Source organism: Enoplosus armatus, chromosome 20 (genome assembly GCF_043641665.1).
Source record: "Enoplosus armatus isolate fEnoArm2 chromosome 20, fEnoArm2.hap1, whole genome shotgun sequence".
NCBI classification, from domain to species: domain Eukaryota; kingdom Metazoa; phylum Chordata; class Actinopteri; order Centrarchiformes; family Enoplosidae; genus Enoplosus; species Enoplosus armatus.
The window spans coordinates 74,485-100,196 of NC_092199.1; the positions used below are offsets into that span (position 1 = coordinate 74,485).

The 25,712-nt window shown below is 41.0% G+C and overlaps 1 protein-coding gene across 2 annotated transcripts; it reads left to right on the forward strand.

The window, feature by feature from the left end:
• The first annotated feature begins 849 nt into the window (after window positions 1-849).
• jakmip3 (Janus kinase and microtubule interacting protein 3) lies at window positions 850-25,301 on the forward strand. Of its 2 annotated transcripts, none has more exons than XM_070926610.1 (22): window positions 850-984; window positions 1,110-1,352; window positions 2,326-2,565; window positions 6,629-6,829; window positions 11,223-11,336; window positions 11,667-11,822; window positions 13,536-13,673; window positions 15,640-15,675; window positions 15,991-16,062; window positions 16,771-16,875; window positions 17,744-17,872; window positions 18,142-18,225; window positions 18,879-18,941; window positions 19,138-19,236; window positions 19,346-19,444; window positions 19,525-19,584; window positions 20,918-20,983; window positions 21,649-21,717; window positions 22,893-22,970; window positions 23,657-23,890; window positions 24,965-25,030; window positions 25,242-25,301. In XM_070926610.1, the coding sequence occupies exons 1-22, from the start codon at window positions 850-852 to the stop codon at window positions 25,290-25,292; spliced, it is 2,538 nt and encodes an 845-aa protein (XP_070782711.1). In that variant the 3' UTR covers window positions 25,293-25,301. The 2 variants fall into 2 exon arrangements, with proteins under 2 accessions (XP_070782711.1, XP_070782712.1); XM_070926611.1 differs by having other exon boundaries at window positions 11,229-11,336.
• Window positions 25,302-25,712: the final 411 nt, after the last annotated feature.

Here is a 25,712-nt window from a genome sequence, read left to right on the forward strand (position 1 = left end):
AAATGTCCATGAATCTAATGAGAAATTACAGAAAAAAGATGCTTCAGAACTTGCCTGAGAATCATATTTTTTAGTTTTCTTCAGTATCACAGTACTCCAGTGACAGTTGTCTGTACATCCAGCAGTAAACAGGAGCTGCTAACGGCTGATTCAGCTACTTTTAATGGAAACAACTGGCCAAAATGTACACAAATATAGGCTAAAAAACACACACCACAGCTAACTCACTAGACCCCATGGCAACATTATACGTACAGTTTAACAATTATGGGAATTGTAGTTTCAAAACTTGGAGCACGATTATCCCCCAAATAGAAAAAGAATAATAATGGGAGTATTAATAATGGGAGTAACAAAATCAACTAATATTGACAGTTGTTGGGGGCCACAGTTGTCTTAATTTTGTCTGAGGGGGGCTACAATGTCAGACTTGGTGGGCAACACCTACAAGATTTTGCTATAAAAAAGAAAGAAAATATGGTAAAAAGTGTAACACTTCAAATGGAGTGAAAACTATGCCCAACTGGCACAAGCAGGTCAGGTTTTGGCGAACACCCACTGTTTGCATCCTGTATCCTAGCAATAGTCAATATTGGTTCATTAAAAACCCTGACCGCCATGTTTCTCTAACTTTAACCAAGAAGTTTTAACCTAACGGAACTCTGACCACAGAGGTGTCAGATCAGAAAACACTGTGATTGGTCAATTTGGTAGGTGATGACACATTGAAGTGTGTGTTCATGGTTGTGTACGTGTGTATCTATATCTGTGTGTCAACAGGTCCAGATGTAGTCAAACTTCAGATTGACAGACAGCTCATTGGGGAGGCGCAGCCTGCAGGTTGTGGTGATGTCAAAGCGAGGACCAGGGGGGCGGGGGAAGGGGGAGCGACCTGATGCAATGGCAACTCTTCAAGCAGCCAATGAGGAGCTGAGAGCCAAACTGACGGACATCCAGATAGAACTACAACAGGAAAAGAACAAGGTAAGAACTACAATACCCAGAGTACTACAGGGATTACTATTAACACTTCTACTACTGCAGTACTACCTCTAGTAATGTAAAACTACTATTGATGTTGTAATACTCATATTACTGTCTGCCCTCAGGTCAGCCGTTTGGAGAGAGAGAAGAGTCAGGAACTGAAGGCAGAGCATCACCGGGCGACGGTCGCCGTGACAGAGCTGAAGACCAAACTCCATGAGGAGAAGCAGAAGGAGCTGGCAGTTACTAGGGAGACGTTACTTCGGCAACATGAGATGGAGCTAATGAGGGTCATCAAGATCAAAGACGGAGAGATTCAGCGTCTGAATGGACTGGTGCTAACGCTGAGGGATGGATCCACGGACAAGGTGATCCACACTTGTCTGTCTGCATGTTTACCTGTCTGTCTGTCTACCTACCTCTGCATCTCTCTGTTTCCATCCTCAGGGGGAGGCTAATACAACTCTTACTCTTGTCTTTCTTAAAATCCTGTAATCCATTTTCTGCCACTTATCCAGGTCCGGATTGTGGTGACAGCAGGTTAAGAAAAGTAGCTCCTACCTTCTTCCCAGTAGCCTTATCCCTGTCATAGTTTGCTTCATATGTGTGTTTAGTTCAGTCATTTGTTTCATGTTTCCTGTTTTATTTTGTTAATTCACTCTCCTCTTGTTTCTGACAACTTCACTTCCTGCCTTTATGTGTTTTCCCACCTGTGTGATTGTCTCCACCTGCCCTGATTAGTTTCACCTGCCCCTCATTATCATAAGGAGTCATTAGGATTCAATGACTCCTTGGAATGGTCCTGGTCCCATACTCCCACACTACCCCCTACAAGATACCCCAGGGGAATATGGTGGTAAACCTTTTCCAAGGTGATGTCCAACATCCCCAGAGTCTGGGATCAGCACACCAAGGTCCCCAGCTTCTTGATTGGCAACAGACCTCATGTCCAGCAATGCGAGTGGTGGGCCCCATGTTATTCTTTTGGGCTGGGCTCGACTGGGCCCCATGAGTGAAGGCCTGGCCACAAGGCACTCGCTGGGCTAAGGGGGTTATCTAACCCATGAATCCATGAAAGGTGGCTTGCTTCTGAATTTGCTGCTCCGTAAAAGTTCTGAAATCGCTGTTGGCCTAACCCCTTGTCTGGGACCAATTTGTTTTGGGTGACCTTAGCAGGAGGTGTTGCCCCCAAAAACACAGATTCGACTACATTAAGGTGGTGACTCTCTGAGGTGTGAAGGATAATTTAACTCAACCTCGTCTTTTTTTCAGGTGTGAAGGATAATTTAACCCCTCAGGTGTGAAGAAATGTTGAAGACTCTTTGTCCTCTTGTTCTTCAGGTGAGGAGTGCCCTGCTGGCAGAGGTGGAGGAGGCAAGGAGGGGCTGGGAGGCAGAGCGTTGTCGCCTCCAGCAGGAGGTTCAAGAGCTGCGAGGTGCAAAGAGGAATGCTGAGGAGGCTCTGACATCTGCTCAGCAGGCCTGCCAGGCCCGAGCAGCTGAACTGCGATCAGCTCATCACCAACACCAGGAGGAGCTAAACAGGACCAAGAGAGACTGTGAGAGGGAGATCCGTCGGCTGGTACGAGTCACCATCACACACACGACTGTTAACACACTTGTGACTGGTCACCCTGTTACTGTGTTTGTAGTCCTGGAGACCCTGGCCTCCTTTAACTGCAAAAAAACTGTTGTTCTATCAGTTTCTTGAGGTTTCCCTAATTTAATGAGTGTCTCATAAACCTGAGACTGCATTCAAACACGTACTAAAGTAGCTTTAGACAGTAGTTTTCTGTCTAAAGCCCCATTCGGACTGGATTTCTGTCTGTGGGGGAGGTGGGGTGATTTTAACATAACCTGCTCTGGCCAGTTATTTTTTATCCCAGAATCCAGAGCACGTATGTGGGTAATGTTTCACCTCCACCCCAGATTTGCAGGTTCTGAAGCATCTTTTCTCTGATTTCTAAGTGGAATTACAGCGGTTTATTCTCGATTAGAGACAATGATATTCTCTGGAAGTGTAAATCACACTGAATGATTCAATATGTGCTTCATGTCTGTGTGTTTAGATCTGACTGAGTTATGACTCTGAGAAGGAGTGTGATTTTTAACCCATATTTTCCTCACGCAGTCTTTGCCTCCCCTTGGACTCTCTGGTGCCCCTCAGGAGAGGCTTTTGTCTTTCTTTTTTGTCTTGAGTGAGTTAAATTACAGAGAATCCCAGAGATAAGATTTAATTCCCCACCTCCGCCTGTAATGCTAATCCTGTCTGAGTGGGGCTTAAAATGACCTGCTCACAGTCTTGTCAACTGCTGCATGTAAAAAGCCTCACTTTTCAGTGTTTTGGAAAAATACAACAAGCATATTTAGATGGCAGTTGGGTAATAAAGATCAAATCAGCTCACCAACAAATCAAAACAATCCAATAACTGGAGATGATGACTTGCACAACTCGCCACTACTGTGACTCTGGAAAAACCCAGTTTGTAGTGCTGATTAACTTGGTATATGGTATCTTAGCTCCCTGTGAACCCCAGAATTATCAACCACTGCAGAAGCTAATAGGAAAGCAAAAAAGAATAAAGAATCTCAGGTGCCTGTCAGAATTATACCTTATAACAAAAATGCTCCTCAGGCCTCAATTCATTTGACATTTTTTTAAGTGAACATTAAATGATTCCCAGCTGCAATAAACATGTAAAATTTCAGGGCCACGGCTGGATTACCTGGTAAAATTGGTGCTATATTTAGAAGTGGTAAGATAAGATACTTTCAAACTCATGGTTTGCAGACCTTTTATAGTAAAGGTTCTGTATGGAGTTTTCAGAAAATCATGGTTTTTACTAGTGAGCTTATTGCCTTGTGAACTCATCATAAAACACATTTCATTTAAACACGACAAACAAATTAAAACTCACCAAAACTGTCTTGGTAAGTCTTTCCACTTTTCCAACAATCACCAACTCCATTGTGGTTTAAATAAATCCATAATTCATCGAGTTAGAAGTGAAAATTTTCTGTCTGTAACGCGCTACACTGTTGAATGGGAGTCTGTAGCTGAACAGCAGCTCTCAATCAGCCAAATAAAATGACCTACATATCACCTACAAAAAAAACAACCCTATAACATTATACACCTTTTGCTTTGTACCGTTAGATCATTTGTTGTTGGCTAAAATCAACGCTGTTTGTCATAATACATCAGTTAGTATCATGGATCAATTCAGGTAGTATTTTGCTAGTCATATTGTTAGCGAGCAAGCTAATGTTGGCCAGCTAGCTGTAACTTAGCTGCTGCATGGATCTGGCATTTGTGTCGTGGGCAACGTGATTCGCAAGCGAGCCAGATTAGCCCTGGCAGTCTAGATGAATTGGCTGGCGTTAACCACTCAAGACAATATTTTGTTACGTTAGCTAGCTAGCTAGCAATTCTTCTGCATTAGCAAGCAAGTTTGAACTTTGTGTTGGGCTTTGTGTTTTGGTGGGTGCTGGTTGTTTACGTTGGCGGACTGAACTGAACATGGAGCTGAAGAGGGGCTAAACACTCAAGTGTGCATAATGTCATCTCCTTTTGGAAAACCGAGTCCTTCACATAGAAATGAGTCCACAGGCTGTTATAGGCAACCGAAAGTTGGGGAGGGTCTCTTTTTTAGGTGACGTTACACTCCGTTCACACATTGGCAATAAAAATTGATTAATGTAAATTATTGCATATTGTTACATATGGCACCTTTAGAAATTATAATTGGTGTAAAAACAAAATAACATTTATTTTTATTTGCAGAACAATAAAGGTCTGTTTTGAAGTTCATTTTAGAATAAAAACACTCCTGCCCATACAGATAATAAGTTGTAATAATAAAAATATTTTTAAGAAAAGATGAAAAGAAGTAGTGAAAAGAAGTGGCACATCCGAAGCTACTCTGGGGAGAAGCTGGGGAGATGAACATCTGGACTACCTTGTTTAACCTGCTAGCGGCAGAGATGAATGGATGGAGAATTTTGTTCTTGAAGAGTCTCCAATGTGCAGATTTTGTAATGATGACAGTGAATCGTTATCTCACATTTTGCCCTCCAGTGGCTCTGTTCTGGATAGTGGATATGCAGATTGTACTCATGGGTGATTTAAAATGTGTGGTGAACATGATCATCCTCCTCACAATCTTTGTTTTTAACACAAACATGGAGAATAACGTCCTGTTGTAAAACATCACTGTACAGTGGAAATATTAATTGCACAAACTAACATCAAGTACAAGACAATACTTAGATCGGCAAAGGGCTGGTGATGCACAGATAATCAACTAAAACATTGGACATACTACATATATAATTTGGTGGAGGCTTGTTTTTTTTTCTACACTATTACTGAGTTATTACATCTTTTTTTACTTACTGTAGGTTTAGCTTTATGATTATAGTAAAGGAATAAAGGACGAAGAGCATTGTGATCCAAACCTTCATAACAGAACAAAAATGTTTGTACATAAACATGAAAACAAAAGTGTATTTTCTACAAACTGTTCCTCTGGTGAATGAATACATTATTATGAACATGAACACATAAGAAAACAAAGACTGACTGATACACAGAGTCAAACACAGACTGGTACAACACAAACAGGCCTACAGACAGAACATTCTCTGTATTTACAGACTGAACAGTCTCACTTCAGTTTAACTGTATTTGTTTGGGAAAATAAAAAGCAGCTGCTGTTTATTTTAAATATTCAGGCAACTTGAGACAGAAACTAATGATGGAAATTAAAACTAACAATACCACAAGGCTAATTAAATAATGTTAATAATCACCTGTTAACAAGCTTTCATATGATAAACAGCTTTGTCATGTGCGAGACGTCTGTTGTGCGGTCCTGAGACCTGACCTAGGACTTAAGCTGATCGGGTGACGATGAACTGTGAAGAGAAAAATGTAGATGCGCTTCGCTAACGTCAATTATTTCTATAAATTAGTCTCTGAAGCAACATATTTAATTAAATTTTAATAATTTGAAATACATTTTGACCATTGTTTGTCACTAACAATATTTAAGTTCTTTTAAAATGTGTGTCTGAGCGCCCTCCCCTTTGTATTTAGTCTTTTTTTTAAAACTGGACCCAGTCTGACTCTAACAACCAATCAGGATTAGTTAGCACATAACTAGTCAATCCCAGCAACTCTGTACAAACAAGGGTCATCCAGGCTCTACGTGCCTTGCGTCCTCCCTTCCACTCTGCAGCTCGTCACGGTTTCTCACCTGAGTCAGACGGAATGAGCTGAGAGCAGATGTTAGTTTACTAGTTAGTTACAATGGTTGACAACCTTGACATTCCAGTACAAGACCAGCAACATGCGCGTGCATGTTTGTTGCGTCATTTGGTTGGAGGGGCTAGGCAGAGTGATATGAGGCATCAGAGAGGCAGGAGGTTTAGTCCCTCCAACCAAATGACCAAATATGTAGGCGCATTTGATTTTACATTCAGGACATTTCTCATCTCAAAAACCAAAACTGACTATTCTAACCCTGCCCCTTACCTGGCTGACTATCCCTGTCCCGACTAACATGTCTGTCTCTCCACCTGTCTGTCTACCTGTCTGTCTCTAACCTGACTACCTGTCTGTCTGTCTACCTGTCTGTGTGCAGATGGATGAGATAAAGCTGAAGGACAGAGCTGTCAGTGTATTGGATAAAGCCCTGGGGCTGCAGGCTGGACACGCCCACCGCCTCCAGCTGCAAACTCAGGCTGCCGAGCAGCAAATCGCAGCCCTGAGAGATGCGCAGAGGGCAGGGCTAAACCACCCTGGCCAAGCCCCTAACCCCACCCTTAACACCCTTCCTCACATTGTAAGCCCCGCCTCTTCCTGCTTGAACTGCATGAAATAAATTCACTTCACTTCCTGTCACAGTTTAACCCTTTCACACAAGTGTGTCGTCGGCCAATATGGTGTCATTACAGTAATTTCACGCGCGCTTCTCAGTCAAAATAAGCAAAAAAGTCCAGGCGGACATTTTGAGGCTCAGGTTTTAACCCTTTAAAACCTTAGCTTAGGTTTTAACCCTTTAAAACCTAAACCTGGCTGTTAAGCACAATGTCTCAGCTTTCAGAAACCGTTGGAATTTTTCCGATAGTGCAAACCGTGACGTAATTATGGTAATCCAAAGTGCGCTTGCGCAAACGTGTCTCCTGCGACACACTCAGTGTTAAAGGGTTAACTGCAACATGTTAACTGGTCGAGTTTACCATAACATCCCACTTCAGGCTCTGTCTCCTTCAGAGTCATCATAACATCATCAAATACATGACCACTGCTCGACAAGGACTGAAACATTCGGACCTTCATGGTCCTCGGTATCCCACAGTCCACTGCTCTCTGGTCCTCACCACCCATAAAGTAAGACCAGGTGTTTGTGTTTAATCCACCCTGTGACGTGGACCAGTGAAAAACGTCCTGCAGCATGAACCTTCTAACTTGACAAGTTGATGATTTGACTATTTTTTATTTTTCAAGTTCCTGCAAGCAGGTGCCATAAGCACAGCTACTTCAGCATCTCGCCAGCAGCTGCTGCACATGCCACGCCCAGGCCACACCGCCTACCTGAGCAGCAAGTGTGTCTCGCGGAATCTCTTGCTTTTAATTTTGGCAGCCAAGTTAACAGGTTAGAGCAGCCACACAACCTGTCTGAGCAAGTGGCTCAGATGCGTCATCCAGAGATTCTCAGTTCTCAGCAAAATAGTCATATTGACTGGTATGATATTCATACCAGATCATTACCCCTTTCACTACACTTTCAATGTCTATATCTGTAGAATGTCACAGACATGAAAATATATACAGTGGGTTTCAGAGTCTGAGACCACACTGAAAATCTAATCTAATAAACCTGGAAATAATCACAAAGTTTGAGGATTCAGGAACATTTAAAAACACAAGTAACACAAGTAAGTTATGACATGTAAAATGAAGGAGAAATATTTTGATTCTGCACTATACTCTGTACAAAAGCTCAGATGTCTTTGAGTTGTATCCCTTCCATCGAAGCATGCGTTCAGATGACACTCTTTGATTTGATCTACTCATCAGAGGCTTGTTCAGGTAACTCAGCTTGCAGCCAGTGTTCACCTGTCATAACATATGGCTGTTCCTCAAGTTTCCAGCAGGTCATTGCTCACTAAGCAGCATTGTGATAGTGGGAAACATGGCATCAGAGGGTTATGGTTTTGCCTACTCTGGAGTTGGACCCCTGCAGTAAATCGACTACACCCTGACCAAGGAGAAGCACCACTCCATTCTCCAGAGACATGCTGTATCCTCTGGTTTGCATCTTTGTGGAGAGGGATTCATACTGCAGCAGGATAAGGACCCCAGACAAACCTCAAAGCTTTGCAAGAACTATTTGAAGACCAAAGAAGACCAAGGAGCCCTGACTGTCATGGACTTTCCTCCATAGTCACCTGACCTCAACTCCATTGAACTATTTATGGGGGCACTTGAAGACTCAGAAAGCCAAGCCTTCTGTGACATTACAAGAAGCCCACTGGAACATTGTCAGGTCATGCTGGGATGACATGGGTCATCAGGTTTGGCACAAACTTGCCAGAGTCCATGCCAGCTGGAGTGCATGCTGTCATTAAAGCAAAAGGGGGACATACCAGATACTAAGATTGCACTGGCCACCACAGACTGGTAGAACATCTGAAGCATCTTGTTGCAGATGTTGAAGCCTCTGAGCCTCAGTAGGAAGTAGAGCTGGCTCTGGCCCTTCTTATAGAGCTGTGCTGTAGGTGGCATGACTCTGAGTTGTAGCTGAAGTCAGAGGTGTACAGAGTAAACAGGATGGTGGAGAGGGCCATCATGTTGCTCATCACAGTTCCTGACACGCAGTTCCTCAGTCTTACAAACTGTGGCCTGCAGGTCAGGTAGTCTGTTTCACCTGCATGGCCCTGAGCTTGTCTCCCAACCGCAGAGGCTGTATGGTGAGAAATCAAAGAACATGATCCTCACTATGCTCCCAGCCTTGTCCGGGTGGGAATAAGCCCAGTGTAGCAGGTAAATAATGGCATTATCCACTCCAATGTTCTCCTGGCAGGCAAACTGCGTTGGGTGGGAGAGTATCGCTCTCTCAATCAGTATGCTCTTTCTCTCGCTCTCAATCCCTCTCTAGTTCTTCCTCTAAAAACAAATTTTCATTTGCTGTCATTCAGATAGATAGATGAGGTGAGGGTCCCTGTTCAGCCCCCTGTGTCCCCAAACTTAGTTAGGGTATGAGTTGATTAAATTTTACATTAAATTAAACATTTATTTAAGACCATGTAGGCATCATTTTGAGTAAAATATTGAAGGTATTAAAACTATTTTTACTCAAGGCCTCAAGGTTTTGTAGAAAGTCAGAAATTGCCTTATAGCTCTTACCAGTTTCAGTTTTTGATAATCAGTCAAAATTACCACAATCAAATTACCACAAATTAATTTCCACATAGTGAACCAGGGGACTTTGGGGCCCCAGTTGATAATCCTGCCTTGATGCACCTGCAGCCTTGTGTCTCTTGTGTCAGGTGGAGCATGAACTGTGTTGAGGTTCATAGTCGGATTGGGCCTCATTTTTACATCACTTTGGACAAAAGTGCCAAATAAATATATGTAAATGTTTCAGCATTATATCCAGGTAGGTAAGCAAAATCTCCAAAACTTCACAGAAAACAGTCAACAAGAAATACAATCTCCAAATGTTCATCAGATGGTTGAAATAACAACAGTTCTCTGCAAATTATTTTACTATGTAGTAACTAGGACCCGAGTCAGCCGAATCAGATTTGGCTGTTCAATATGAATATTCGACTATTCAATCCTTTTTTTTCATATAGTAAGCAACCCTTTATTGAACTGCATTTGGCAGGACGTTCCATAATATAGTAAACAAGCCAAGTTAGACCTCCAAGGTAATGCGTGCTAACTACGCTAATGACCGATCAGAAATGTCCAACAAAATGTTTTGCCAACACTAGATATCAAACAAAAGCCAGAGACAATAACATATTAAGTTGCTGTGAGCAGTACTGGCCAGCTGCCTCCATCTCACTCAGACTCACCCTGGGTCCAGGTTTACTCTAGAGAGCAGTGTGAAAGTGAGGAGCGTTCACTCTGCAGCTACATTTGGGGACTGAAACATCACCAGAAACATACTGACTGACTAAACAAAAACAAAAATGTCTACTCAAAACTTTCGGGGGGCAGCCCCAGTAGTAATCATCAAGATCAAGATTCATCAATATTTTCTTACCTGAATTTGTTCGTACTCTGTGAACAAATTTGCAACTGCCTGAGTACTGAGTACGCACAAATGATGAAGGCCAGGCTGTCTTAAGCATATTAAAGCTGCATTAATTAAAAAGACATTAATAGACAGCAATTTCAAACCGTTTATTTGACTCCATTATTAAAATATTCAACTATAAAAACTGAGTGCCTTGGTCAGCTTATAATGGAGTATATGAGAATGTCCATTATGAAATGTAACAGTTTTGGTTTTCAGTGTTTTTATTGACTGTAATGATCAGCCATGAAATTGCAAACATGTAGCCAACGTTAATTGGTAGCCTATTAACAGGCATGCAGGGTATATAAAAGATTCAGATTTACCTCAAAGCAGGTACGGGCACAAGCCTGTCAATTTAGAATGATTCTGATTCACTAACATCTGCATGGTGGTAAGAACAAAATTGGCCGGTGAGCATGTTTCAGGAATCTGACGGTAATTTTGCATACAAACTAAGAACATTTCTATGCACATATTAGTGAATGAGGCCCAATGTGTCCTCATTCTGTATTTTAGGTTTCTTTAATGGATCTCCTGAATGTTACTGAAAATAGAAACTCAGGACTCTCCTGGATGATGGAACCATTGGTTTATGTTCTGACCAACAAGTCTGAACAACAGAATGTGAAGCTCTGTGATTGGCTGTTTGTTAGTTACATGCGTTGTAGTTGACTTCTCTCCTTCAGTTTTTGACCTTTTATCAAAGATGCAGATGTTTTCTAACTCAGCTGTTCATCTTTGGTTTCATGTTGATCACAAACTGTCAGTCAGAAACACTGAACATGAGGAACATGAAGCTGTTCCACATCAAATAACTGAAAAAACTGTTCACACTGAACTCTGTGTGTGTGTGTGTGTGTGTGTGTGTGTGTGTGTGTGTGTGTGTGTGTGTGTGCGTGTGCACGCGCACGCACGCACGCAGTCTCAGGAGGACCGGGACACTCGGAGGTTTCAGTTAAAAATTGCTGAACTCAGCGCAGTCGTCAGGAAGCTGGAGGATCGAAACGCTCTTCTGTCTGAAGAACGCAATGAACTGGTAACACACACATAATACACAGACACGTTTGTTGTTCCATACTTGTGAGGACCCTCCCTGACCTACTGCATTCCCTAGCCCCTAACCTGATTCTAACCAGAACCTTAAAACCAAGTCTGAAACAGTCATTTGAAGGTCAAGCCCAAAGTGATGACTGGCCAAAATGTCCTGACAATGCAGACATGTCCTCACTTCCAAGGTCTAAAACTCAAACTCGTTCTCACAAAGATAGATGCACACACACATTGTATTTTCCATTTTTTGTGTATTCTGTGTTTTCTGTATTTTATGCATTTTCTATATTTTATGTATTTTATTGACTTCCTGCAGCTGAAGCGTCTGAGAGAGACGGAGAGTCAGTTTCTTCCTCTTCTGGACAAAAACAAACGTCTGAGCAGGAAAAATGAGGAGCTGGCTCTCACACTGCGCCGCCTCGAAAACAAGCTTCGCTTTGTCACCCAGGAGAACCTGGAGATGGTAACTATGGTAACCCCTCACCGTGTGCTCCTGTACCCTGACAACACACTCACAAACACGGTCTGGGTGCTGTTTCTATCCCAGTCAAATCAGAAGTAAAGTTCCAGACTGGGACCAGTTAAATTGAGTCTGAAACTAAACAGTTATCAGTGAGTTTATTTACAGTGTGTCATTTTGTCACACAAAAGGTAACTAATATAGATTTGCAGTACTCTGTCCTACAAAACCAAAACACTCAAACTGGGTGAAGACCTGAATCTGACTTGTTGACATTTTACATTTTTTCTTTTGTAAAACACATTGATTTCAGAGGTGCTATATAAAGTTTATTATGATTATTATTATAAATGTTAAATCATAATGGAGGAGAAAAGTAACACCAGATAGTTCTGCTAAAAGCTAACTAGCCTAGCTTAGGAGAGTAGCAGTAATTGTTGTCTCTAGAGGAATTTGTGTGATTTATTGTGTTTAAATCACATGTATAAATGTATTTAATTAAATATACATCTATTAAAATATCTCACCATTCAAATGGACAATAAAAGGTGAAGAAGAAACAGAACACATTTTGTTTGTTTTCTCTGCGCCCTTTAGATTGTCCATAGAGAGAAACGTTTTTTAGCTTTTATGTAAAGTCTGTGACAGTTTTTAGTTTATTGAAGGGTAATGATTGTCCACAGCATTATGCACTTCTCACGGGAGATCGTACCTGTTCAAAGTTACATAGTGCAGAAACAGGCGCTCCATTCTCCCTATTACAAGTCAGTAAACCATCTAAAGGATACTGAAGCTGTTATTATAAAGGGTCACACAGAGTATTAATAAATGCCCAATTAAGGTTAAGTAATGCTTATATAACATGTACAATAACTTATAGGTTAGGCTATAAGTTAAGGAACGTCTACATGAAGATAAAGGAACAAGCAAACCTCTACATGACGACCATGGAGTGTGTCCACTGATCTCAACCTTCACCAAAAATAAGTCATAAGTTGGAGGATAGACAAGTAGACAATTATTAATAATTCATGTATTTATCAACCATTTACCATTATTTAGATCATTGATTAACATGTAAACCCTTAATAAATGTTAATAATTAATGCTAGTATATTAACTCGTAATGTTAATAGCATCTTTATAAGCTATTAAGTAATGTAGTTCACATGAACACCATTAGTAAATGATTACTAGATGCATTAGTTAACTGTTAATGGTTATTACTGCATTAACTAATGAAGTGAGTGAAACACAACTGTTGCATTTGACTCTGCATGTCTACTTTGCAATAACAAAAACACAATGTGATGAGCCTAACCTAGCCAGGCTAACGTTACCTAAAGCCTAGCCTCGCATTGCTTAACGTTACATTACCTAAAGTCAGTCATACATACTGGAAGGGCAAAGCCTGGTCATAAAAAGCACCATACTGACCTTATACAACTCATCAGTCCAGTGTTGTGGGGGTGACATCTGACGCTCAACTATGAATTAAACATACAGCAGGACTCCTGTAACTCCCTTGAATAAATCCTTTAAATCCAGCTTTAATGAATGATGGGTAGTTTGTTTGTTCATTGATAACGTTGCATTTCGCTCCACCTGAAGAACCACTGTGGATTTGTGCAGAATTATCTATTCAAAACTAAAACCACAAAACACAATTCTGCGTGGACAGAAAGCAGTTACCATGGTAACAGCAGTGTTTCTTGTGGTCCACAGAGGAGGCCGAGTTCTTTAAACGACCTGGACCGCAGCCATTCCACCAGTTACCATGGTTACAGCCAGGATGAAAGAGAGATTGAGTTTCTAAGGTTACAAGTCCTGGAGCAACAGCACATCATTGACGACCTGTCCAAGGTACAGTGTTGGGGGTTCGATCCCCGGCTCCCCCCGTCATGTCGACGTGTCCTTGAGCCCTAAGTTGCTCCCGATGGAGGCCAGCACCTTGCATGGCAGCTCAGTCGCCATCGCTGTGTGAATGGGTGTGTCAGCTGTAGTGGCAAGGTGTTAGGCAGAATGGGGAATAGAACCCAAATGCAGGCACTGATGCAGGTAAAAAAAGGTTTTATTACAAAACCAAGGGGGACAAAGACTTACAGGATTGTGAGGCAGGCAGTGGTCAAAACCGGGAAAGCAGTCCCTACAGGCAAACAATCAGACAAGGAGCAGGCAAGAATCAGAGTCCGAAAAACAATCCAAAAGTCCAAACAGTGAATCCAAAATCACTGGGAATACTGTTAACACAAGGAACGCAGGGGAAACAGGGAGCCAAGACAGGTAACACACACAGGCACTGGAGAGAGGGAAACACACAGACTAAATACAGACGCCACGAGGGGCAGGTGAAACTAATCAGGACAGGTGAGGACAATCAAACAGGCAGGAAAACACACAAAGGCAGGAAGTGAAGTAGACCAAAACGAGAGGAGAGTAAATTAACAAAATAAAACAGGAAACATAAAACATAAATGACTGAACTAAACACACAGGAAGCACTGTGACAGTGTGAGTGAGACTTGATCTGTGAAGCCGTTAATGGTGAAGAGCACTATTTAAGTGAAGACCATTTACCAAATACTACTACTGCTCCTACTGTTAATACTACTGTTCCTACTGTTCCTACTGTTAATACTACTACAGCTACTACTGTTCCCACTGTTAATACTACTGCTCCTACTGTTAATACTACTACTGCTCCTACTGCTCCTACTGTTAATACTACTACAGCTCCTACTGTTGATACTACTACTACTCCTACTTTTAATACTGCTACTGCTCCTACTGTTCCTACTGTTAATACTACTGCTGCTCCTACTGCTCCTACTGTTAATACTACTACTGCTCCTACTGTTAATACTGCTACTACTACTACCTACTACTACTGCTCCTACTGTTAATACTACTACTGCTCCTACTGTTAATACTGCTACTACTACTACTGCTCCTACTGTTAATACTACTACTGCTCCTACTGTTCCTACTGTTAATACTACTACTGCTCATACTGTTAATACTACTACTGCTCCTACTGCTCCTACTGTTAATACTACTACTGCTCCTACTGTTAATACTACTACTGCTACTACTGTTAATACTGCTACTACTACTGCTCCTACTGTTAATACTACTACTACCCCTACTGTTAATACTACTATTGCTCCTACTGCTCCTACTGTTAATACTACTACTGCTCCTACTGCTACTACTACTACTGCTCCTACTGTTAATACTACTACTGCTCCTACTGTTCCTACTGTTAATACTACTACTGCTCATACTGTTAATACTACTACTGCTACTACTGTTAATACTGCTACTACTACTACTGCTCCTACTGTTAATACTACTACTACTCCTACTGTTAATACTACTATTGCTCCTACTGCTCCTACTGTTAATACTACTACTGCTCCTACTGTTAATACTACTACTACTCCTACTGTTAATACTACTACTGCTCCGACTGCTCCTACTGTTAATACCACTACTGCTCCTACTGTTAATACTACTACAATTCCTACTGTTAATACCACTACTGCTCCTACTGTTAATACTACTACAATTCCTACTGTTAATACTACTACAATTCCTACTGTTAATACTACTACTGCTCCTACTGTTAATACTACTACTATTACTCCTATTGTTAATACTACAACTATTTCTCCTATTGTTAATACTATTACTGCTCCTACTGTTAATACTACTACTATTCCTACTATTAATACTACTACTACTACTACTACTACTACTGTTAATACTACTACTCCAACAACACATCATCAACAACCTTTCCAAGATAGACATCTGTTTGTGTTTTCAGGCTCTGGAGACAGCTGGTTATGTAAAGAATGTTATAGTAAGTATTGAATAGCACTACTCCTTCTACTATCCGTACTACTACAACTGTTAGTACTTTTACGGTGTGTGATGCAGGTGATAATGCATGAGCAGCCATGTGATTAAAAACATGTGTTATGTTTTCTTAAAGACACAGAGACCAACTGCTAAACATAGTGGAGCATTTAGCAGCTAAAGAACCAGATTTTTCCCTCAGGAGTTGGTAGAGACCAAAACCAGAGCTAACAGAGAGAGAGTACTGGACTTCATTCATCAGGTGACACAAACACATGAAGGATCATGTTGCTCCTTTTGCTGTTTGTTTGTCCTCCAGGAGAGAGACATGTTACTGAGATACAGACGTCAGGAATCAGTGAGGAGGAAACGAACCATCAGAGCCTGCAGGGTGAGACTGGACATGTGTTTTTAAACCCCTTTTATTGTCTTTTCACATGTTCTGGTGAAACATCATCAGTCACAAACGACTCACGTCACTACTACCACTACTACTACTACTACTACTACTAGGCTTAGTGTTACTACTACTGCTACTACTACTTCTAGGGTTAGTGTTACTACTACTACCGCTACTATTACTAGGGTTAGTGTTACTACTACTACTACTAGGCTTAGTGTTACTACTACTGCTACTACTACTACTAGGGTTAGTGTTACTACTACTACCGCTACTATTACTAGGGTTAGTGTTACTACTACTACTGCTAGGACTTCAGAGTGAAGGTAACAGGTGAATCTGTTGACTGCATTTTATAGTCAACACAACTGAAAAGTGGTGTGTTGTTTTTCTGTAAGTGGACCTTTTACTCATTATGTACATTATATACTCATTATGTACTCATTATGTACTATTCTGCTGATGTCAGTAAGAACTCGTCTGTCTCAGTTACAAAGTGGTTGTTCTGTATTCTCTTGTTCTCTCATGAGTCTGGACTTTGTACTGAGAACGAGCTGCTTTCTGTTTGTGATGGAACATGGAGGACGTCCTGTTATTACACCACCTTCTGGTTGGAGGACTGAATTACATAGAACAGTACTAATTTACACTGTGTGTGTGTGTGTGTGTGTGTGTGTGTGTGTGTGTGTGTGTGTGCAGGTTGTAGAGACGTTTTATGGTTATGATGAAGAAGCGTCGATGGACTCTGATGGATCGTCTTTGTCCTTTCACACTGACAGAACTCCAGATACTGAACCAGAGGAGGTACACACACACACACACACACACACACACACACAAAACACACAGTTTTGGACCTGGACCTTATTCGGACCTTATTCTGCAGCCTATATGTGATACCTCGGGATATTCCTGCTCTAATAATGCCTTTATAATTATTATGCAGTCTGTCAGCACTGGTGACTTCACGACGGTCACTTTAACACACGATGAAGAAAGTCAGAAATCCACAAATTTGAAAAAACCTCAAAAACAGAAATTAGACTTGTTTTTTGGTTTTCTATTTAATTTGATTATTTAATTTGATCATTTAATGTGATTAACACAGTTATTTTTCTTTTTTGATGCCTGTTTCTGAAAATCGAATGACAAAAAGATGCACAGACCCAGAATCCAGAACATTTTGTAACTGTACGGGTCGAGGGCATCACACCATCTCTCCCAGTCTCAGACTGGTTTACAGCCAAGGATGAGGTCACTTTTCCTTACACCTTACTCTCCATCCCTCAACCCCACAGAGGACATTTTGTCCTCATGGAGGTGGACAGTTTCTGGTCAGATGTCCCTTGGTGACACACTGACTGCTGGATGTCTGGATGGATCAGACATCAGAAAGAGTCTTTCATAGGTGGATCAGAGAGGACAGAAGCTGTGATGTGGATCAGTTTTTGGAAGTTTGATTCGTTTACTGTGAGTCAGGAAGTGACATCATGAAATACAAAAAAATAAAAGATACTTCAAAGACAACAATGATACATTTGATCGCCTGCAACTGGTTCTGTTACTGGTCTGACTGGTGTTTTTACTGGTCTGACAGGTCTGACTGGTGTTATTACTAGTCTGATAGGTCTGACTGGTGTTGTTATTGGTCTGACTGGTTTGTGTGTTTCAGGTGTGTGTGCGTGAGGAGGCGGAGCTTCGTTATCGTCAGCTGACTCAGGAGTATCAGGCGCTGCAGCGAGCGTACGCTCTGCTGACGGAGACGAGCGGAGGAAACTACGACGCTGAGAAGGAGATCAAGGTGACCCAACCCTCTGAGCAAGGCCCTAACGGGTTGATGGTTCTGTTCTCTGTAATGTAGCAAGGCACTAATGGGTCGATGGTTCTATTCTCTATAATGAAGCAAGGCACTAGAGGTCGATGGTTCTATTCTCTGTAATGAAGCAAGGCACCGACAGGTCTATGGTTCTATTCTCTGTAATGAAGCAAGGCACCGACAGGTCTATGGTTCTATTCTCTGTAATGAAGCAAGGCACCAACAGGTCTATGGTTCTATTCTCTGTGTTTCAGACCAGAGAACAGCTGCTGACTGAAATCAGTCGATATGAAACCAGAGTTGCAGATCTGGAATCAGCACTGAAACAACAAGGACTGGTAACACACACACACACACACACACACACACACACTGAATGAGGATGATAACGTTTACATGAAACACAGAATATTAAATTAAAGAGATAACTCAGAAAAAGAGAAAAGTATTTTACATCTGTAAATAAACAAACATAAACAAATGATATGATTGGTCCATAGACCAGGTGAGAATAGTACCTGCGTTCTGATTGGTTCCAGGATAGACTCCTGGAGAAAAGGGGTGTGTCTTCATGCTGATCAGAGGGGCAGAAAACCAATGAGTGCAAGACAGAGGTAGAATAAACCGCAGAATGTAGAATAGAGTGACCAATCATGTTCAATAAAGAGCCAAACAGAATCTGACAAACCAATCAGAACCTGGAGCTTTCACCTCAGTGTGGCCACCCACTGAGGTAAAGGGGAGGGGCTTATGGGTGACCTCACCTGCTGACGTGATCAGCTGGAATCAACACATGTAGTCTGTTGGCTCTCTGTGGTACATGACTGAACACCTATGATGTAGAACATAGAACGTAGAATGTAGAACGTAGAGCAGGTTTATAAGAGTTCTGAAATAGTTCTGGATAATACAAACTGCTGACACTGCTGTCTGTCTCTCTGTCGGTCTGTCTCTCTGCCTGTCTGTCACTCTCTCTGTCTGTCTGTCTCAGGATGTGAAGTGGGTGGAGGAGAAGCAGGCGTTGTATCAGAGGAATCAGGAGTTGGTGGAAAAGGTGAAAAACTGATTTCTGTTTTGTGAAATCTGTATTTGAACAAAAAATAAAAAATCCATATCCAAATCCGTATCACCACCATAAATCCACTTAGAAATCACTAAAAATATAGCTTTGACATCAATGAGACTCAGAATACTAATATAAAGTATAAAATGTGATGTTTGTGACTGTGTACATCTGTAATATTCTTCAGATGAAGCAGATGGAAGGTGAAGATCTGCGGCTGAAAAACGACATCCAGGACATCAAAGATCAGAACGAGCTGCTGGAGTTTCGGATCTTAGAGCTCGAGGTAAAAACAGTCAGACAGACACTAACAACAACAACAACAACAACAAGTTGTAACGGTCAGACTGACTAGAGCACTGTTTGTTTCTATGGAAACCATGTTTACTGTTCAGGAGAGGGAGCGACGCTCACCTGCCATTAACTTCCAACAACTCCATTTCCCAGAAGAACTAAGTCCTCTGCAGATCTACTGCGAGGCAGAGGGAGTCACTGTGAGTAACAGCACACCTGGGTACACCTGACTAATGATTTGTTTTCCTGGATGATGTTTATTATTATTTTTGTTCCTCAGGAGATTGTGATCAGTGAGTTGATGAAGAAGCTGGACATTCTGGGAGATAACGCCGTAAGTGTATGTTGAATTTATTTTGTACATGTATGTTTTATATTTAAGTATACATTTCTACCTCAACTATCTTCTAACATCAGAACCAGCAGATCTGTCAGTTTACCTAAACTGAATTTACAGCAGCTTCTCTGACACGTATGATCAGTCTGTGACGACTGTGGTCAGATTTAACACCTGCTGCAGTAAATCCACCTGTAAAACAATAAGTTCCAAAATACACCTGTGCCTCCACTCGTCCTTCTGCTGTTCATTTGTTTATTTGTAACTTTTTGTTGATAAACTGTATCAGCTGATGAAATACTTTATATAAACTCCAAGATGACATCTTGACTTTCTCATTATTGACAAACAGATGACTAAAACATAACGGATGAATTTGACTAAATCTGACAGATTATTGATCTCAGAATTGTTGACATGGTGTTGATGTCTTGTTGACATGTTGTGGATATCTTGTTGTCGTGTAGTTGACATATGTTGACATGTTATCTACATGTTGTTGACGTGTTGTTGTCGTGTAGTTGATGCATTTTGACATGTTATTTACATATTGTTGACATGTTGATGTCTTATTGTCATGTATTTGACATGTTGATGTCTTATTTACATGTAGTTGACACGTGGACATGTTATTTACATGTTGTTGATGTCTTGTTGTCGTGTAGTTGATACATGTTGACATGTTATTTACATGTAGTTGACATGTTGTTGACATGTTATTTACATGTTGACAAATTGTCGACATCTTGTTGACGTGTAGTTGACACAAGTTGACATTTATTTAATATTGTTGATGTGTTGTTATCATGTTGGTAATGTCTTGTCGTGTTGTTGACACATGTTGTTGACATGTTATTTACATGTTGTTGATGTCTTATTGTCATGTAGTTGACACATGTTGACATGTTATTAACATGTTGTTGATGTGCTGTTATCATGTCGGTAATGTCTTGTTGTATTGTTGACTGTTAATGTGTTGTTGAAATGTTGTTGACGTGTTGTTATGTAGTTGACACATGTTGACATGCTATTTACATGTTGTTGATATTTTGTTGACATGTTATTTACATGTTGTTGACGTGTTGTTATCATATTGTTGACTGCAAATTTGTTGTTGAAATGTTCACGTATTGTTGACATGTTGACATGCTGCTGTTGTTGTGTAGATGACACATGTTGTTGATATGTTGTTGACATGCTATTTACATGATGTGCTGTTATCATGTTGGTAATGTCTTGTATTGTTGACTGTTAATGTGTTGTTGAAATGTTGTTGACGTGTTATCGACATGTTTTTGACATGTTGGCATGTTGTTGTTTGCATGTTTTCCTGCAGAATCTGTCTAATGAGGAGCAGGTGGTGGTGATCCATGCCAGGACAGTGCTCACTCTGGCAGAGAAGGTAACAGACACACCTAAACACACAGCATACTGTCTACCTGTTGACAGTAGTTTAACAACCTGTGCTGACCTTTGACCCTCTGCAGTTTCTGCAGCAGGACAAATGTATTCACAGCCAACAGGTTGGTAAGTTAGCATTATTGGTTTGAGTAATGTATATCAACACAGTGGACCATATAACTATGAGTTTATTTTGTCTCCTTCACTCATCTACTGTCTCTGTCTCTGTTTTTAGTTGATTTCATGAGTTTTGTTCAACTAACCTGCCTGATGTCTGACAGAAACACAAACCACCAGTGAAATACAGATCAATAAAATCTTTATCCATGTTTAGTTAAAACTGCTGGTCTTACTTTTAAATCAGTATCATTCCGCTTCATAAGTGAAACGAGACTTATTTAAGTGAAATACGTGTTTTCTCTTCCGGATGGAAACTGTGTTCGTGGGATGAATTACACCAGCAAAGAACTTCAGAGGGATTCTATTAATAAAGATGAATGTTTGTCCACATGAAGTGTCCTGACCCACAGGAGGAAAAACTCCTGGCTGATGATGGAACATGAGTTTTCCCTCCTTTCTGCCACCCTTTGTAACCCCCCCCCCCCCCACACACACACACACTTTTTGTCCATCTATCTGTCTCTCTCTACCTGTCTGTCTGGTCAGTGGTTAGAGTCCATCGAAGTGACAAAGTCGGCTCTGCAGCAGAAGATGTTGGACATTGAGAGCGAGAAGGTAAAAAACAAAATGTAAGGCAGATGTTTCTGCTCCAGATGTTGCCTCCTGATGGCTTCATTTCCACCTGATCTTAACATGTGATCTGTATCTGGATAAGGACATCTGATCCATAGGCTTTTACATTTACACCTTGTAATTTTAACTTTAATAAGCATTCTTGTTGTCTCAAGACCAAGGCACATCCCAGGTGGAGGGAAGCAATGGCATGGACGGGCATCATTCATTTGTAAATCACTTTGTCACTTCGTGAGGGATGACTTTACAGCTGCTACTTACAGGTTTAGCTTGGCATCATAAGCGAACAGGAGGTGGCAGAGTCAGGTGACCTTTCAACTTATTGGGTGGATATTTTTCTGAAGAATTTGGTCACACTGTACAGATGTTATTTACACCTGCTGAGACCTGATCACAGTGTGATCAGTCAGATCACCTCCAGGTCTGAATGATCTGATCTCATTCTGATCACAATATGTTCTGCTGTATTTACACCTTTATTAACATGAGTTTTTATTGATCCAGGTAGGATCTCAGATACAGATCACGTTAATGTCAGGTAGAGATAAGAAGATGTTTCCATGTTTTTTCTAGAAGTGCCTCCATCGTGTTTTCACGTGGAAATTTTCTGACCTTTTATGTCAGAAAATGTCTGAGCTTGATGAGTCTTTGTTGTCAAGTCTTGTCTTGTTCACCAAGTCAAACACAGAAAATACAAAAATCATTTGCTTTTCTATGAATGACAGCAAAACCAGGTTTTGCTGCTCTTTTTTATTATAATTCTTTTGGGCTTTTTATGCCTTTTATTAGATAACGCTACAGGGACGTTGCAGTTTATGGTCGGTATCTTGACCTCTAATCCTCGAGGACGCCTCATAACAACAATATTCTGAAAAGGAAAAGGACGAGTTCCACTTAGAGTTTGGTGAACTTTTACACTGAACCAACAGAGGACATTAATCATCATCGTCATGGTGACATAATTAAACATGGTGAAGTTATTTATTGTTGCATTTATGTTGTAAGATACAAACAGCAGCATCATTGTTCTGTATGTTTGAACTTGGATAAACACAAGTCACAACAATATTCATCTCATCTGAATCAGTCATCAAAGTATGGCAGCAGCAGAACCTCCAGGTACCACACTGACCTCAAACCTATGTGTTGTTTTCTAGGATCTGTTCAGTAAACAGAAAGGCTACCTGGATGAAGAGCTGGACTACAGGAAGCAGTCGATGGATCATGCTCATAAGGTCAGTGTTTTTTAAGTCGCCAGCCAGCGCGGAGACGGAGGGGGAGTTCAGACTCATGTTCCAGTTCAAACAAACAAACTCCTTGTGGCGTTTCTAATCCACAATGAAAGAAAATAGGAACTACGGCCCCTCTAAATACAACTGAAAAAAAGGCTTCAGAATGTATGTGTTTTTTAAAGATGTATTTTGGGCATTTTTTGCCTTTATCGGATGGCGACAGTGAAGATTGACAGGAAATGCGGGAGAGAGAGAGGGGGGAAGACATGCAGCAAAGGGCCCAGGCCGAAATCGAACCCGGGCCACTGCGGTAAGGACTCAGCCAATATGGTATGTGCTCTATCCGGTGAGCTACCGGGGCACCCCATTTGTGTTTTTTAATTTGGAAAAGGAAAACAAGATTTTATGTGCTACACTGTTTATTGCGGGGCAACAGGGGTTACTGGAGTGCTTCAAAGATTGACCCATGTATAAAGGGTTAACTGTGGTGGCCCAGGTACACAGGATTTCCCCCAGGTTTACAGGGTAAACTGTGGTGGCCCAGGTATACAGGGTCTCCCCCAGATATGAAGGTGTATATTGGATTTGAAAACAACATCACAATCACCAATTCATTATTGTATCTTTTTTTTTTTTTAATATATGATCATATATTTTTTCTTATTTTAAAATGCCTGTCCTTGATGCAGAGGATTCTGGAGTTGGAGGCCATGTTGTTTGAGGCTCTGCAACAGGAAGAGGAGTCCAGGATGGAGGGATTAAAGATGGAGGAAGGTCGTCTGTCTGAAACACTAACTGAGGAAGAGAGGGAGGGGCTTAAGAGAGCAATGGACCAATGGAAACGAAGTGTGATGTTTGAGCTGAGAGAGAGAGACGCCCAGATCCTCAGAGAGAGGATGGAAGTACTGCAATTCACACAACAGGTACATTTTAAAACAACAGGTAAACATTCATACCTGATAGATACATTTTTACTTGACAGCGTTGTATGCAGGCATCGAAGGTCGAGAGCTTGCCTACTCAAAACTTCCATAGACAATGGAGCACAAATATCTGATTCTGTGCCTGCGCTGTGACCTGCTGTGTGAATGGCTAATGTTAGCTTATAACGGCTAAGGTAACGTTAGCTAGCTAGCAATTTTACAACATTGTTACATGCAAGGTTCAATCATCCTACGTTGTTCTTGACATTTCAATGAACAAATTGATATATGATAAGATGATAGACCTGTCAAAAGAGTAGCTAAATATAATTTATTAGCCATAATAGATCGGCTCATTTACAGAGAACGGTCAAAGTAACCTGGATGTAACATAAGTTACTCGTCAACAGAATATAGCAAGTCAAAATCACTCTCTCTTTGCAGCAGACAACAAACACAACATGTAAAGCATGTGTGAGCTAGCTCTTATTAAAAGCTGAAGAAAATGGACAAAAGGTTGCTTCTAGTTTTTACATGAACTAGCCTGTCCTCCATTCAACATGCTGGATACAAACGATAGACCAGATCAATTAACAAGGCAGCTGGCTATTTTTCTAGCTTGCAATCACTAACCAATGTTAGCGTTAAGGTTTGTGTTTGATAATTATTTGAGTGTTCTTTTTATATTGGTCAATGTTACATTTGGGGTAATGACACTGATCCTAGATCAGCAATTAAATGCAACTTTTGCCTCAAGTTTATTCTAATGCATTCTTATTAGTTATACTGCAGGGGAGCACAGGGTAAGGTGAACACTAATAATCTAATAATAAAGTGTTCATTTATCTGGTCTATTGTTTGTTATCTTCCTTAAAACTCAGCTTTGTCCCGTTTTCTTCTGCTTTCTCCTAAAAGTCATCAGAAATTAGGCATTAGATGCGGGGAGCATACCCCTGCACCTCCCTAGCAGGTCTGTGGGTTTCTCTGCTCACCTTTGTCATCCCTAACCAGTTTGCATGCCTGTGTATGTTTCATGCTGTAGTGTAATTGGCATGATGTTTGTGTGTTTGACAGAGGAACAAGGAGCTGGAGGAGTGTATAGAAGCACAGAAACGACAGATTAAAGAGCTGGAGGAGAAGGTAATGCTACTAAACTACTACCACTAAACTAACAGAAAAACAATAAAGTCTGGTTTTGGATGGAGATATTATGGTACAGTAAGTCTGGCTTTCAACAGCTTGTTCCATCATCATTGCAACACATATACACTGTGAAAGCTAGTAGTATGTAAACAATCAGCTTTCTGTGATTTTCAATTGACTCGCCATCATTTTCTTCTTTTTCTTTTAGTTTCTATTTCTGTTTCTATTCTTCTCTTTGGCCTTTATCCTCTGGTCCTAACAGCGGCTGGTGAGTCTCACAGCAACATGGTTTACTGCATGGCAAAAAGGGGCAACACTGTTTACAGTTGGGCAACTCATTTTATTGCTAGGCAACAGGGTTAACCGCAGGGCAAAACAGTCTGCCTAAGGTATTTTGGTGGGTTAACCTCAGGTATACTGGGTTTACCCAAGGTATGCAGGGTTTACTCTAGGTATACAGAGAGGTATACAGAGTTTACCCCAGGTATACAATGAGGTATACAGAGTTTACCCCAGGTATCCAGGGTTTACCCCAGGTATACCCAAGGTATCCGGGGTTTACCCCAGGTATCCCATCACTATATTTTAGTTCTAGTTTTAGCTGTAAAAGAATTTATGAATCAATATAAATCTTTCATCATTAATATATTTGTTATACGTGTTTATATCACGTCAAAGT